Source organism: Diabrotica virgifera, chromosome 7 (genome assembly GCF_917563875.1).
Source record: "Diabrotica virgifera virgifera chromosome 7, PGI_DIABVI_V3a".
Taxonomy (NCBI): Eukaryota; Metazoa; Arthropoda; class Insecta; order Coleoptera; family Chrysomelidae; genus Diabrotica; species Diabrotica virgifera.
In genome coordinates, this window is record NC_065449.1 from 45,547,616 (window position 1) to 45,565,354 (window position 17,739).

General features: G+C 32.8%; 1 protein-coding gene across 1 annotated transcript in view; it reads right to left on the bottom strand.

Moving 5' to 3' along the window:
• Positions 1 to 16,326, bottom strand: part of LOC114329212 (TNF receptor-associated factor 6) — a 40,597-nt gene extending 24,271 nt beyond the window's left edge. The window contains exon 1 of the mRNA XM_028278247.2: positions 15,873 to 16,326. Coding sequence (XP_028134048.1) covers positions 15,873 to 16,060 — 188 coding nt within the window. The 5' untranslated portion in view covers positions 16,061 to 16,326. The remainder of the gene's footprint in view (positions 1 to 15,872) is intronic.
• Between the last annotated feature and the right edge of the window lie 1,413 nt (positions 16,327 to 17,739).

Here is a 17,739-nt window from a genome sequence, read left to right on the forward strand (position 1 = left end):
GTACAACAAATTTGCTTATTAAGATCAATCATAAAAATGCATAGTTTGCGATTCTATAAAAGACATACAGATTTTTTTATATTGTCTCGTATAAATAATAAAAACGTGGTATTATAAAAATAAATATTTTTCAAAATAAAATGTCAATTTAAAAAACAAAAAGAATTTTCCGCGCCAGGATTTGAACCCCGATCTCCTGAGTGAAACGTAGGAGCCAAGTAAGCAAGTCCATTGAATGTTCTGAGTAACGTATATAAATATTTGACATTTAAGCTGTAGCGTTGGTCCATCAACTTTCATATTTTAGCTTTTCTTGCCTAAAATCCCCGGTTTTGGGCCAGCTGACACATCATTTGTTAATAAGCTTTGGAACACCTACCTAAATAATAAGAAACCAGCCATGCTAAAATGCTCCGGTCAAATTTGACACTACCTCCCTGGCTATAAGTTATTCAAGTTAGATGTCTCGAATTTTGTAAACCTGTTTTCCGATTTGAGTGATTTTTTTAGTATTTTATAGCCTTATCCTTTAGCAATATCGCTATCATAATATTGTTGCTAGACCGGTAAATTGTCATTGTATACCGGGTGTAACAATCATACCGTGTTTATTCCTAAAAGTTCGGAACATCCTGTGGAATGTTTTAGCATAGATAAAATATTGAAATTAAAACTCAATTGTAGCCTTAGGCTCTCTTAACATTTTCTTTTTTGATTTATTTGTTTATGTTGGATAATAAAAAAGTTAAGCACGTTAATAACTAGCCATGTTCTTCATCAATACAGGGTGTTTCTAAATAAGTGCGACAAACTTTAAGGGGTAATTCTGTATGAAAAAATAATGACAGTTTGCTTTATAAACATATGTCCGCAAATGCTTCGTTTCCGAGATAAGGGATGTTGAATTTTTTCTTACAAACTGACGATTTATTTATTGCTCTAAAACCAATAAAGATATGCAAATTAAATTTGGTAGGTTTTAAGAGGCAGTTATTGTGGATTTTTTTACATACAATTAATAATTCTATATTCACCATTGGCGTGCATATGGGTATAAACATTTTAGATACATCCCCTATGCACGCCAATGGTGAATATAAAATTCTTAGTTGTATGTCAAAAAATGCGCCATAACTACCTCTTAACATCTACCAAATTTCATTTGCATATCTCAACCTATTTTAGAGCGCATAAATAAATCGTCAGTTTGTAAGACAAAATTCAACATCCCGTTTCTCGAAACCTGAGAATTTGCGGTCATACGTTTATAAAGCAAACGGTCATTATTTTTTCATGCAGAATTGCCCCTTAAAGTTTGTCGCACTTATTTAGAAACACCCTGTATTGATGAAGAACATGATTAGCTGTTAAGGTGCCTAACTTTTTTATTATCCAACATAAATAAATAAATCAAAAAGGAAAATGTTAAGAAAACCTAAGGCTACAATCGAGTTTTAATTTCAATATTTTATCTATTCTAAAACATTCCACATGGTGTTTCGAACTTTGAGGAATAAACACAGTATGATTGTTACACCCGGTATACAATGACAATTTACCTGTCTAGCAACAATATTATTATGGAGATATTGCTAAAGAATAAGGCTATAACGTACTAAAAAAATCACTCAAATCGGACAACAGGTTTAGAAAATTCGAGATATCTAACTTGGATAACTCATCGAGTGACCCGCTTTTTATGATCGCAAGTGTATTTGAGGTAGTTTCCATATGCATAGAAACTTAGTTCAAATACTTTGTAAACGTTAAGATGTTTTATTTTTTTACATAAAAACGGCGCCGCATATGAAAAAAAGGTAAGAAAGATTCTTGGTCGTAAATTAAACCAGCAATTCAAAAATGATTTTTAATTTGACATATCTCAGTGGCGTACTATTTTTCTCTTAAAAAAATTCAGACAATTACCCGTACGCGCGCCAATGATGAATATAAAATTCTTCTATAACCTCTAAAGGAGGTCATTTTAAACATTTTTTGCAGCTTTGCACCTAGTTGAAATATTATTAGTAATATTTTCTGTTATTGTTCTAGTTTAGTATTATTATATTGGATAGTTCTTGATGACGTATTAAGAAATGATAAATACGCGCCAAGATGTTTTATTTTTCTGCATAAAAACGGTGCATCATATGAAAAAAAGGCAAGAAAGGTTTTTTATCAAAAATTTGACGTGGAATTTAAAAATAATTTTTAATTCAAAATATCTCAGTGGCGTACTATTTTTTTATTTAAATAAATTCAGACCATTACCCGTAGGCGCGCCAATGATGAATACAAATTTTTAGTTGTATGTCAAAAAATGCATAATAAGTACCTCCTAAAACTCACCAAATTTAATTTTCATAGCTCCACTGGTTTTAGAGCAAGAAATAAATTGGCAGTTTGAAATTAAAATTTCAACACCCCGTATCTAAGAAACTAAGCATTTGCGGACATATGTTTATAAAGCAAACCGGCATTAATTTTTCATGTAGAATTAGCCCTTAAAATATTTCATACTTATTTACTAACACCCTGTATATGTTAAAAAGTTTATATAATGTATTTGAGAATTTTTTTGATGTTATATTAATAAAGAAAATGAAAAAAAAGCACTTGTTTAATTTAAGTGTTTTAAACAAAAACTGTTTTAAACATAAGCAAACGTTTAAAACATGTTTAAAACAGTTGATTAAAACAAAATGTTTAAAACAAAACAACCCTGAGTGTACCAATCAAACTGTGTTTTTTTTTCTCAAATTTTGAATCACCCTGTGGAATATTCTGGCATTTATAAAATACTCAAATTAAAACCCAACTATAGCATCAGGTTTTCTTAACATTCTGCTCTTTGATTCATTCGTTTATGTTGGATAATAAAAAAGGTAGATATGTACTTTAACAACTAGACATGTTTTTCATCAATACTCGGTGTTTTTAAATAAGTGCGACAAACTTTAAGGGGTAATTCTGCATGAAAAAATAATGACAGTTGGCTTTCAGTATGTCCGCAAATGTTTCGTTTCCGAGATACGGGATGTTGAATTTTTTCTTACAAACTGACGATTTATTTATTGCTTTAAAACCAGTTGAGATCTGCAAATGAAATTTGGTAGGATTTAAGAGCTAGTTATTGCGGATTTTTTGACATAAAATTAAGAATTTTATATTCACCATTAGCGTGCATAGTGGTAATATGATCGGTCATATTACACGTATGAGCGCTAATGGTGAATATTAAATTCTTAATTGTATGTCAAAAAATGTGCAATAACTACGTCTTAAAACCCACCAAATTTCATTGGCATATGTCAACCGGTTTTAAAGCAATAAAATAAATCGTCAGTTTGTAAGAAAAAATTCAACATCCGGAATCTCGGAAACGAAACATTTGCGGACATACGTTTATTAACCCAACTGTCATTATTTTTTCATGCAGAATTATCCCTTAAAGTTTGTCGCACTTATTTAGAAACACCGTGTATTGATGAAGAACATGTCTAGGTGTTAAAGTACCTAACTTTTTTTTATTATCCAACATAAACGAATGATTCAAAAAACAGAATGTTGAGAAAATCTGAGGCTCTAGTTGGCTTCGAGTTTAAGTATTTTATAAATGCTAGAATATTCCACAGGGTGATGCGAACTTTGAGAAAAAAAACACAATTTGATTGGTACACCCGGTATACAATGAAAATTTAACTGCTTAGCAACAATATTATTACAGTGGTATTGGTAAAGAATCCGGCTATAACCTGTTCTTTTACGTGGGCCGATTTCTATGCACGTAAGTTTATTTACAGCGAGATTATCTTGCCAATTTACTCGAAGAGTAAGTATTTATTTGATAAATAAGTCTTATTTGACGTTAGTACAATTGAAAAATGTCAGTTTATTGGTCAATTAACTTTATTCATAGAATAAACTACTATTTGTCGTTTGTGAAACACACCATTACTGATTTATAATGATCTGATGATGCTGATTGCTGAGATACAACAAGACTACTGATATACGCTCTGAGCTTCGCTGGTGGCGCTCCTAGCGGATTACTGGAATTATCTTTCACCGGTAATTTTTAAATTTATTATTTAATTGTTATCGCTTAACATTTACAACGCAAAAAATTAATTAAATTGTAATCGATTTTTTTAAGATTTTGCTAATCATTTTGACGTTCTATTGATAAAATATGAATTTCTTACTTCGGATACTTTCACAATTATCGTGTAGATGGCGCTAAGATTTTTAGATTAAATTATAATTACATATTACGGAACATTAAAAAAACTTAAATTCAGTATTTAAAACGTAAGTATATTTAAGGTAAAAATATATACCACAGCTTTGACCAACTAATATTTTTTATAATTAATGTTTTTAATTTTAATTTTACATTAATCACTTTGACATTTATGTCAAATTTCCGGTAAACGTTTACAGACTTGCCACTACTGGCGCTCGAGAATTTGTAAATATCCCCTCTACGTACGAGCTCACAGCGGATACCCCATTCCACGAATATACGACCGTCTTGGATTATCACGACAACGAATATTTTACTGTGCAAAATATGAAGAACGAAAGTAAATTGCAAATTATATTGTTGTTAATTGGAGTAATTATTAGAGCAAAATACTTTCGTACTTCTTATTTTGCACACTAAAATATTCGTTGTCGCGATAATCCAAAACAGTCGTATATTCCTGGAATGCACCATAGTACTGATTGCTGATTCCTTTGCTCTTTTTTAAACCAGGAGGAGTGCCGTAATGCTTGTTTGTAATTGGTCAAGGGAAGTTTACTCCACTGTTATGAAATTTTGACAATTATGAAATTTTGAAACTATTGGTATTTCATAAGTTAATTAAGTTATATGGGCGATTTTTTGTGTTTTCTGCATTATTCCTTTCATTTTTAGATTCCCAGTCTGCTTTTATCTAAAGAGCAGTTGTTTTTAAAAGACATAGTATAACATAGTATAACGTAGTATAATATAACCCTAGATAGATTGCCACAAACAGAAAAAATATTCTTGTTGGGAGATTTCAACTCAAGAATAGGAAATACACCCATCCAAGGAATAATGCACAAGTTCAACGAAGCACCAACAAATGATAACGGAGATTCACTAATAGAGATATGTGCAGCACAACGAGTTTCGTATCAACAATACATACTTTGACCACAAAGAACAACATAAATATACATTCACTAACACAAGGGGCCACAGATCGATGATTGACTATGTGATAACCAACAGAAAAGTTCACCCACGGGAAGTACTTGACGTACGCACAATAACATCTGCGAATGTGGGAACGCAACACGGAATGGTCATATGTAAGTACCGTCACGCGTACATAATAGAGAGAAAGAAACCACCTAACATCACCAAGTTCAACATAGAATCCCTACAAGACGAAAGTACTAAGGATCTCTACCAAAAAAGACTTGAGGAAAAGATCAATCTTAGCCCTATTGAAATCACAGACAATATAAACGACGCATGGGAAAAAATAAAAAATCACATAACTAGTAGTGCAAAAGAAGCCATTGGAGAAAGAACAATTGACTTGAACAGCGGCAGAAACCAAAAACCATGGTTCACACAGGAAGTCAAAGATTTAGCAAAAGAGAAGAAAGATGCATACGTAAGATATATTAACAATAGGACCCCAGAAGAGTATCAAAGATATAAATCAGAAAGAAATAGAACAACTAACAGAATCAAAGATCTAAAACAAATATATTGGGAAAAATTCTCAAATGACATGGAACATGATTTACGAGGAGGTCAAAGGAAGGTATGGAACATGTTGAGGAACAGGAAGAAGCCGGTTAATGAAGAATTACAAATTAACGCAATAAAACCAGAAGAATGGGTAACTCATTTCGAGAATCTATACAAAGACGATAACGACGATAAACAAAACATTCACCAAGAAGAAACAGAGAATGACAACATCACCCAAGAAGAAGTAAACGAAGCAATCAAAAGATTAAAAAATAGAAAATCACCAGGTCCGGATAATAGAAAATACAAAAGTAATAGAAGAGATAACAACATTATTCCAAAAAACTGTAAACAACATGACAGTACCAGAGGAATGGAGAGAGAGTATAACAATAATACCCATCTACAAGAAAGGCGTAAAGACAGATCCTACGAACTACCGAGGAATTACACTACTCAATTCTACCTCAAAACTATTGACAAAAATTCTATCCCAAAAAATATATAAGAAAGCCGGTGTATCGGAAGAACAACAGGGTTTTCGCCCAAACAGATCTATAATAGACGCTATTTTCATAATGCGACAATTAGTTGAGAAATCAATAGAATTCGACAAGCCCATGTTCACATGCTTTGTAGATCTGAAACAAGCATTCGACAGAGTACGATTAAAGGACGTGCTCACTATCCTTGAAAAGAAAAACATAGGTCAGAGGTATAGAAACATAATCAAAGAGCTCAATAGATCCAACAAAACACGAATTAAAACCACACACGGGCTCACGGAAGAAATCAAAATCAATGCAGGCATTAGACAAGGGGACAGCCTCAGTCCATGCCTATTTAATTTAATAATGGATGAAGTTATAGGTAGTGTTAACATAATGAATCAGGGATACAAAATGGGTAACCGAACCATGAGAATACTTTGCTACGCAGATGATGCAATCTTAATAGCCGAAAACGAAGATGACTTACAACGCCTACTACAAAAATTCAAAATAACCGCCGAAAAGTATAACCTGACACTATCCAAAGAGAAAACCCAATCGATGGTAATATCCAGGAACCCAATTAGATGTAAATTAGTAGTGGACGACCATATAATCGAACAGGTAATGGATTGCAGATACTTAGGTGTGGAAATATCTAGCGACAGGCATCTGTGGCACGAATCAAAACAGCAGGCAACGAAAGCAGCGAGAATATCTGGTTTCCTGAGGGATATAATCTGGTGGAATAAATATATGAGCACCGAAAGCAAAGTCCGCATTTATAAGACATGTGTTAGACCCGTACTGACATACGCAGCTGAGACAAGGGCCGAGACAACAAAGACCAAACAAATAATGAGAACAACAGAGATGAAAACCCTAAGATCCATAAGAGGTATCACACTCAGAGATAGAATACGAAACGAAGACACATTGAGAGAGCTAGGCGTTCAAGACGTAGTGAGATGGACAAGAGCGCGACGACGCATGTGGAGAGACCACGTAGATCGGATGGACCCTGAACGTATGGCGCATTGGGCGAAAACACAGAAGCCCAACACCAAGCGACCCATAGGAAGACCCAAAAAACGATGGTACGAGAGTTGGAGCTCCGGATCGCAGCAAAGACTGTAACAGAAGAAACAGGACATAGTCCTATTACAAGAAGAAGAAGAAGAAGTATAATATAATATTTATGGATTACTGTCGAAGGAAGACATGATCAACCAAAAAAGAAGGTGTTCGTGGTGATTTTTCTGGTGTCTTTCTTGGGTGTGAATCTGTCTTTTTAGTTTACTCCTCTTGATTTAAAAATCTAAGCATATATTACTGAGATATGCAAGACTACTGAGAATATAAAAAGCATCAAGAAGAGAAAGCTGGAATACTTTGAACATGTATGAGAGGTCCTAAATAGAGGTTGCTACAAGATATTATGCAAACACAGTCCAGGATGAAGAAAGACTTCATGGTTGAAGAACTTGCAAGATTGGTATGGTATTGATTCAAGCATTCTGTTTAGGGTGGCAGTGAATAAAATTAAGATAGCTATGATCATAGACATAATAATAGCTAGAGAGTATGCTGTACTCTAAAACTGTTCGACCAGTGATTGCTGATTACTAGATAACTGAGATAAGCAAGACTACGGAGACAATAAAAAGTATCAAGAAGAGAAATCTGGAGTACTTTGAACATATATGAGAGGTCACAAATAAAGGTTGCTACAAAATATGCAAACACCGTCGAGGACGAAGAAGAACCTCATGGTTGAAGAACTTGCGAGATTAGTATGGGGTTGATTCAAGAATGCTATTTAGGGTGGCAGTGAATAAAATTAAGATAGCTATAACTATAGACATACAATAGCTAGAGAGGGTGCTGCAATCTAAAACTGTTCTCCCAGTGCGACAGAGGAAAATGTTTGTATTTAGGGTAGGCCCAGCCAACCGTTGCCAGTTTGCTGCGCCCATTTTGCTCCCATCCTCATCTGAGTTTTGGCCTACCCCTATTTCTACATCCCACAGGTTGTGACATAAGGATTCTTCTAAGAGGGTTGTTCTGCTATGATCTTGCTAGATGTCCTGCCTATCTTAGTCTTAGTATAATATTGCTCTCAGGATCCTTCATTACTTCATTCAAATATAAGCAGAAGGTTTTCATCTGCCTTGGAGATGGTCCATGTCTCCGATCCATATGTCAACACTGGTTGTATATGGTTATTTTTGATTTTTGGCTTTGTGCTTCTCATATGTCTACTCAGTACAAAATAGCATTTGTTTGCTAGGATTATCCTTCGCTTGATTTCTTCCATCGTGACATTCTCCTTGGTGATCAGGGAGCCTAAGTATTTGAATTTGTCCACCACCTCAAAGGTAGAGTTATCAACCGTAAATTGTTGACCGATGTTTCTGGCTCTATTGTTGGGTGTTGATTAGTTTTCTCCTCATTTACTTGCAGTCGCATATTTAAGAGTTTAAAATTAGAAATCAACCTCGACGGATGTAATTAGCAATTGCTCCTAAAAAACTGTTGTTTTACAAGTAAATATCAACAATTAATTTTTAAAGTTATATCAAAATAAGCTGAATTAGTACAAGGAATTTGAAGATCATCTTTCTTTTTTGAAAAAACAATTTGTTTGTTTGTAAATTGCAATAACTGCAATGCAAAGTTTGTACCTTTAGTTTTTCTTTTTTAAACAAAAACTTGAAGCAATTAGGACAAATTGATAGTGATAGATAAGTAATTACCATATACCAGTGAAGTGACTTACTATCTTTATTAAAGGGTTTATGGTTGATGTTCTGTTGAATATTCAAATATGGGCAAATGCTTGTTATGCAAGAAAGATGCTGCAGAGAATAAGACTTCTTTCAAGTGTGATGGATGTAAGAGGGCTCTACATATTAATTGTGCCAGTATAACAGCTACAGAAGTAAGATGTTTTCAATTGGCAGCGGATACTAAGAAATTAAAATATTTTTGTGAGGATTGTGAACAAAGTTTACTGTTAGTATCAATTTTGAAGTCTATGGTTGAAGATCTATAAGATTGAGGTAGAGAAACTTAAGTGTGCCAATATCCTTATACGAAAACGTTGATTAATGTATTGAGGGTGATCCTTCCAATACATCAATCAACGACGAAAAGGATAATCAGATTTGTGATCTAAGGAAACTATAGAATTGTAAAGTCTAACAATATTATGTTATTCAATGTTCCTGAATTGAATTCTGAGAATATTGAAGATAAGATAAAACAAGACAGATCCAAAGTCGAGGAAATTATAAAACAAATGGGAAAAGATGAAGTGTTGGACAATTTAGTGAAAGTTGTTGAAGTAGGAAAGAACACAGGTAGTAAGTCTCGTCCACTTAAAGCTATTTTTTCCAATAATGGTATTGTTAAGGAAATTTTAAGGAATAAGAAAAGACTACAGCAGTCAACAATTAAAATAAATAGTGATCAAACAAATATGCAAAGGGATATCTTCAGTAAAGGTTGGAAAGAATTAAAAGACAGACAAAATAAAGGCAAAAAGACATTACCATAAAATACAGAAATGGTGTACCAAAAATTGATTCAAGAAAGAAGGAAAAAACTAATTTCATCCCCATTACAAGTTTATTGTCAGAACGTCGGAGGACATCGTACAAAAATTCAAAATTGGTTACACGAGGATATTTTAGATAGTGAAATTAAAATACTTTCATATAGAACTTTTAGATGTGATCGTGATAATAGTTATAAGTCAAGAGGAGGAGGTGTTTTGATTGTTGTTAAAAACTACATTAAGGTAACTGTGCTGAAACCCTTGTACAAATCTGTTGAACAACTTTTTCTTTTATGCTCATTTGGTAAAGAAAATTTTATAATTGGAGGGGTATATATTCCACCAAAATCCGTAGAACAAATATATGAACAACACTGTTTATCAGTCGAAGATTTATCCCAAAGGTATAATCATCATAAGACATATATATTCGGAGACTTCAACCTTCCTGAAGCTTCATGAGATAACAATGAATCAGGTGTCCTGGTGAATTGTCCTCAAGGTTCACATGCATTGTACTTAGCTGAGTTTTATGGGTTCTTGAATTTTTTCCAAATGAATAATATTCCAAATGAAAGAAATGTGTTTTTAGACTTAATATTTACAAATGTTTGTGATTTACAAGTAGCAAAAGCTTCAGATCCGATTTTTAAAAATAGTTATCATCACATAAATTACACTTACAATATTAGTTTGTGTGAACGACAAGGATTACAAAGACAACGATTAGAATATACTGAATTTTATCATGATTTTGTAAACGCAGACTATGAAGGTCTCAATAACTATCTTTCAATGATACCTTGGGAAGACCATTTGAATTTGTCAAATGTTGATGATGCTCTAACAGAATTTTATAACATACTTAACATGTAGCTATCATTGTTTGTACCAGTGAAAATATTTAGAACTTCTAGTTATCCAAAATGTTTTGATGCCAACTTGCGTTATTTAGTCGTACAGAAAAAAATTGCTCATAAAATTATTTAGCTTCCTGTAATCAAGAGGATTGTGATTTTCTCAGTTATCAAATCTATCAAATCAATGTTATAACACTTATCTGAATCAAGTAAATCATAATTTATGCAGTAATCCTAAGTACCTTTGGCAGTTTGTAAACAGTAAAAGAGCATCAAATGATTTACTGACTAACTTTAATTACACCGAAGGAGATCAAAGATGAAATTAATCATTTGAATGAAAAGAAGGCACCAGGCACTGATCTCATAACAGCAACAATGCTAAAACAACTTCCTAAAAAAGGTATAATGAAATTATTGTACATATTAAATGCAATCTTAAGACTTAATTATTGGCCTATATCACTAAAAATTGCCCAAGCAATTATGATACCGAAACCTGGTAAAGCTTTAACGGATGTTTCATCATACTGCCCAATAAGTCTACTGCCAATAATGTCAAAACTTCTTGAAAAGCTGTTACTTAAAAGAATTATGAGCAACCTAGAATTCCAAAACTGGATCCCAGAACACCAATTTGGATTCCGGCAAGGTCATTCTACAGTGCAACAATGCCATCGCATATCAAATGTAATTAATAGAGCTTTGGACAATAAACAGTATTACACAGCAGCCTTTCTGGACATCAGCCAAGCATTTGATAAGGTATGGCACCCAGGATTACTTTATAAAATCAAAAAAATCCCTACCCAACAAATACTTTGACTTATTAAAATCATATCTAAATCACAGAGAATTTGAAACTAAAGTGAAGGATGAAATATCAAACCGTAACAAAATTCAATCAAGAGTCCCACAAGGTAGTATATTGGGTCCACTTCTTTATGTACTGTACACATCCGATTTACCAACTTCTCCATAAACCACCATTGGAACTTTCGCTGATGACACAGCAATATTTGCAACTGAAGAGGATCCAAGAGCTGCAGTATTAAAACTTCAAGAACACCTAGACCAAATTGGACAGTGGTTAATGAAATGGAAGATAAAAGCTAATGAAACTAAGTCAACACATATAACTTTCACACTAAGGAAAGACCAATGCCCAAATATTAGCCTTAGGGCCGGTTGTTCGAACGCTAATCAACAATGATCACTATCAAATATTTAATTACTGTCACCAAAACTGTCAATGTCAACTTTTATTGGGTTGCTGAAAACATAATTGATTAAAATTATGAGATTAGTTAATCAATTATTAACATAATTGATTAAGTAATTTCATATTATGTTTTCAGCAACCCAAACAAAGTTGACATTGACAGTTGGTGACAGTAATTAAATATTTGATAATGATCATTGTTGATTAGCTTTCGAACAACCGGCCCTTAATCAAGTCAACATACCACAACAGAACATCGTCAAATACCTGGGGCTTCATCTTGATTCTAAATTAAACTGGAAACAACACATTTTAAAGAAGAAGAAACAAATTGAGTTGAGAGTGAAAGAAATTAATTGGCTTATAGGTAGAAAATCTCGACTCTCAATTGAGAAAAAACTGCTGATTTATAAAACAGTCGTCAAACCTATATGGACGTACGGTATAGAACTATGGAGTTGTGCCAGCAAATCGAACACAAAAATTATCCAAAGAACTCAATAAAAAATTCTATGTACCATCGCAAATGCCCCGTGGTACATTTCCAACCAAACCCTTCATACAGACCTAAACATCCCGTTAGTCAGCACAGTAATTCAAGAAAGAGCCAACAGACACCACGAGAAATTGGAAGGCCACCCCAACCAATTAATAGTACCATTACTGCAGCCACTAAACAACAGAAGATTGCGAAGATTATGGCCCATAGATCTTCGCTGAAACTGAGGTGAAACCGCTGGGTGATGTACCTCATAACGCCATTTTAGTGTACAATACTAGATTGATACAAGTTATTGTACTTGTTATCAAATTAACTCATAGAATATGTAATTCTGATTGTTAATAAATGCTTAAAAAAAATGATTTACCAAACAGTATGTACTATGGTAATGTTATAGCAACAAACGGACAACAGATTGCAAACTGTTTCCATCAATTTTTTTCAACAGTTTATTTGCCACAATCAAATATTAATAACTTGGAAGTAAAGGGAAACAATAATCTTTTTATACCTAATTTTTCAAAATCAGTGAAAGATATTTTCAACAACATTTTATCCCTACCCAATAAGTTAAGCAGTGGTCCAGATGGTATTCCCGATTACTTTCTAAAAAACTGTATCTATTCACTAACTAATCCTTTACAGTGGAACCTCGATTATCCGTCTCTCTATTAACCGTCACCTCTGTTAACTGTCAGGGTCCATACCTACATAAGTTATATTGACAACATAAGTAAAAATTTAGTCATCAATTAATTTTGTTTGAGCATTGCGTTAAGCCAAACGAAATTCGTTGAAATGTACACATGCAGTTATGCCACCACCGCATTTTTTTATGTAAATAATTTTTGTTCTTATTCAGGGCTCTGGATTAAATTTCAATTTAAATAGGTGATAAAAATGATACCCTGCTTTTAGAGTTCTATTTTTAGAATCGCAAGCAGAAAATAAAAATGCACAGCACAATAATTATTGCAGTCAATATCTGTGTGTCACCATGATTAAATTTGATTCAAATTCGAACATTGATTGTGTCACTTAGTCGTTTGATCAATTAAGTTTTGATAATATTCTGTTAACCGTCTTTTCGATTATCCGTCATACCATTGGTCCGGTGCCCTGACGGATAATCGAGGTTCTACTGTATATCTTCTTTTCGAGTCATCATTAAAGACATCAGTTTTCCCAACTTTATGGAAGCACTCTCATATGTGCCCAATTTTTAAATCAGGCAATAAACAAGACATAACAAATTATCGAAGTGTTTGTAAACAATCCTCTATACCAAAACTTTTTGATAGACTAATGCACGATCAATTAAAATTTTATTGTAAAGAGCGCCTAATACACAATCAACATGGATTTTCTCAGAATAAATCAATGGTAACAAATTTAGTACTCTTTGAACAAAAAATATTAAACGCGTTGGAGAATAAAAGTCAGATGGATGCTTTTTATACTGACTTCTCTAAGGCATTTGACAGAGTAGATCATACCATTATATTAGGAAAATTAAATGCTTTTGGCTTCAGTCATCAATCCTTACAATGGTTCAAGAGCTTTTTAAGAGACCGCACACAGCAGGTGAGAATAGGTTGTTTTAATTCAAATATAATTCATGTGACATCAGGAGTACCCCAAGGAGCTCACTGTTCACCTTTGTTATTTAATATGTTTGTGAACGATATATCAGAATGTTTTAGAAATTGCGATTTCCTGATGTTTGCAGATGATTTGAAATTATTTAAATCTGTAGATTCGAATGTTGATATAACATTAATACAAGAAGATTTAGACCGGTTGATTATTTAGTGTGAGAATAATATTTTGCATTTAAATGTTGCTAAATGCTGCTATAGGTATAAGTTTTTATAGAGGCAATAAAAAATATGATACTTATTATACAATTAATGAAAATGAATTGTCTTATGTCAAAACAATAAAAGACTTAGGGAGTCACATTTGATGAACAGTTGCGTTTTGTGCAACATATAAATAATGTAACAGTAAATGCATCATTCGCAATTGTCTGAGACTATCTGTATGGGCTTTAAGAATGGTATATTATGTTTTGGTTGTATCTAAAGTGGAATATGCATTTATTGTATGGTCTCCACAACACCAAGCTCATTCCACTACATTGGAGAGATTGCAGAATAAATTTTTGAGATATTGTGCATACAAATTAAACATACGCATTACTAATCATGATTATACCTATATTTGAAAAACACTCAACATGAATTTATTAAAAACTCAAAGAGATAACTCTGATTGGTATTTGTGTTTAAATTAATAAATGGTTTAATTTGTTGTTCTGAAATTCTCCAATCTATTAATTTATATGTTCCCTCCAGAAGTCTCAGACATGTTGATTTGTTTTATATACCTTTTCATCGAACAAACTATGGTATGCATTCGCCCATTGAGCGAACACTAAAAATTATAAACGAGAATAACTTGGAAATATTTGGTGTCTCCTTGGCTGCTTTTAAGAATCGGATTTAAAGAGCTTGACAGGTACTTTTTTGTTTATTTTAATTGATTTGTGTAATAGATGTAATATGTGTAATGGATGGATAACTATTAATATTTTGTTTTTGTTTAATGTGTAATTAAGACTTTAATTTTACTCTAGTTTATAAGAAATTACAGAGATTGATTTTATACTTTATGTTTTGTAATGGGGGTAATCCCGTATATAAATAAATAAATAAATATTTTTTGAGGCATTTGAGAAGGTGGTATACATTTCTTCTACCTTGCGTATTGTGTGGGCAACTAGGTCCACGTCATCTGCATATGCCAAAATTTGGGATGATTTATTAAAAATATTTCCTCTGTTGTCTATTAGGGCATCTCTGACCGCCTTTTCCAGAGCTATATTGAAGAGAAGATACGCTATGTTGTTTAGTATGAAGATCATACTAAACACAAAATTGCCATCATTCAATTTAAGGGCTTGGTGCAATAACCGTCTATGTGCACATTGCATAGTTTTGAAAACAATGTGCATATATCGATCCTAAGGACTATACTATTAACATTTTTGGTGCAATAACCGTCCACATTGTTCTACATTGAATTTCTTACACACTCCATGCACAGTTTTTGCTCCAAACTGTGAGCGGAGGTATTTTTGAAGGCAAGAAATGTCAAACTTAATTTTGAGGAAAGTGGTCTTTGACCAGTTATTGAACCAAACCCTTCAATTGCTCAAAAAATATTCTTCATATGACTTCCATATTATTACAAAATATCCTAAATGTATTGAATAAATCTTATCGAGTTTCACTTTTCAAAATATCTCATTTTGGTAGGTACCCTACAAACAATAATATGTAAAAACATATTACACAAAATAATAATTGTTTTCACATTCTTATCCTAGGTACTCAGTACTTTCATAGTGATATCACTGAAACCCGATTTTCTTAGACTTTATTTTAATAGCTTAATAAGGAAATGGGTGTAGCTTTATCAATAAAAGGTAGTACTTACTCCAACCAAGGATATATGCAATTCCTGCAAAACCTATGTCCACAAGAAGTTAAAACAGGGTCTCTTAACCAAGCTAAGCAAATTGGACACTCAAATCTGGCTTCCGGCGCCAAAGCATCATTAATTGAACTTTCCTCTGCCACCGAAAGTTCAGTTTTGTTTGTATCATACACTCCACTTTTTGCCATTATTAATTTACCTATCTGAACTGAACAAAAAATTTCAAAATTAAAAAATCACTGATTTTAACCAAAATTACAGGTTAGACTGGTTAATTAAACCATAGCACATACCTTCCCTGGTATGTGCTGTGAATAAACTAAAAAAAAAGGTATGACAAATTTGTCATGACTTTTTCTTGGGAATTTGGATGTGTTTGGATGGTAAGAAAAACAAATCAACAGGGCCCTGATTCTAAATCAAATTTCGACACTAAACAAGTCGCTTTCAATATGGCGATGGCGACTGTCGAAATTATTTGACACGGAGATGAATGAATGGCCAAAAGCGAGGTTAGGTTTAGTTTAGATGTGTTTTGTTTATTTCTTGCAAGGAAAACTAAATCAAAAGGTATTATAATATAGCTGGGTTTAATTGAAATTTGCTTGTTTTGAGGAATTAGATAGAATAGTATTAAATTAGAAATATAATAATTGAGAATGTCCACAACATGAATCATCAACTCAATGAAAGATGTGAGGTAATAATCTGGGAAAATTAGTAAAAAACAAGGAAAATTAATTACCAGCTATTTTATTGCTGGACATGCTGAAATAAAATCTTCAAGATTTCCTATATTAGTAATATAGCTGTGCAAAGTCCACAGAAAGTGTGCTATTTTGTTTATAAACAAATTAGCGCTCCGAAATCTTTTTTTTTATTATTGCTCTAAAACTCCGAAAATTTTAACTTTAAACCAAAACACTCACATAAAAATTGACAGTAATTTAATTCTGCACATTAATAATTTATTCCAATTTCCTTCGACGGAAATTTTCTTCGGAAAATTCGGGTTTTCCAAACAAAATCTTTAATTTTCAACTAAAATTTGAGGGAAGTAATTATTTATCAATAATTAAATAATTTGGTGACAGTGACATAAATCTTTTTTGTTATGAGTGTCTTGAAGATATGAAAATTTGTATGTACAAAGAAGACCGGAATTAAAAGGTATCTAATGGTTCAAAGATTAAAATCCTGTTGTTTATAACTCTGTCGCAAATGCCGGTCAAATTTGACCGGTTATACCTGGAATCACTCCTCGCAATTCAATTTGTTTTTCTTCGAAAAGGACACAGAAGCCGTGCTCTTTTCAACAGCGTTAACTTAATTTAATTTAATCTAATATTTTCTGAGGGGTTCTATTTGTTTATAAGCCAAAAAATTGTTTCTTTATAACATTCCCGAGACCGCTCAAATGGTCCAATTTCAATCCTGTAAGGTACGTTGAATAGGTATAGTGCTTTTTTATATGAAAATCATAGTTATTCTGGTGTATCATAATCTTTCTGGTTATTATTTCGACCGAAATTTTTTAATTAACATTTTAATTATTGCTAAACTATTGGTTAGATTGTCGCCGGTCTCCTGATATACAGAAAGGGGCTAAATTATGGAATAAATTCATTTTCTCTAAAATGGACGATTTTAGAGAAAAATCCCGAAACAGGTCGATTTTTATTTTTAAATTAAATTTCTTGGCATATATTTCAAACTAGTGACGTCATCCATCCGAGCGTGATGACGTAATTATTTTTTTAAATAGGAATATGGGTTCGTGTTGTAGCTCATTTACAAAGGCGTTCAATTCTCTATTCAGTATTATAAACATTAGTTTCATTATTTATACAGGGAGGCCAAGAAAAAT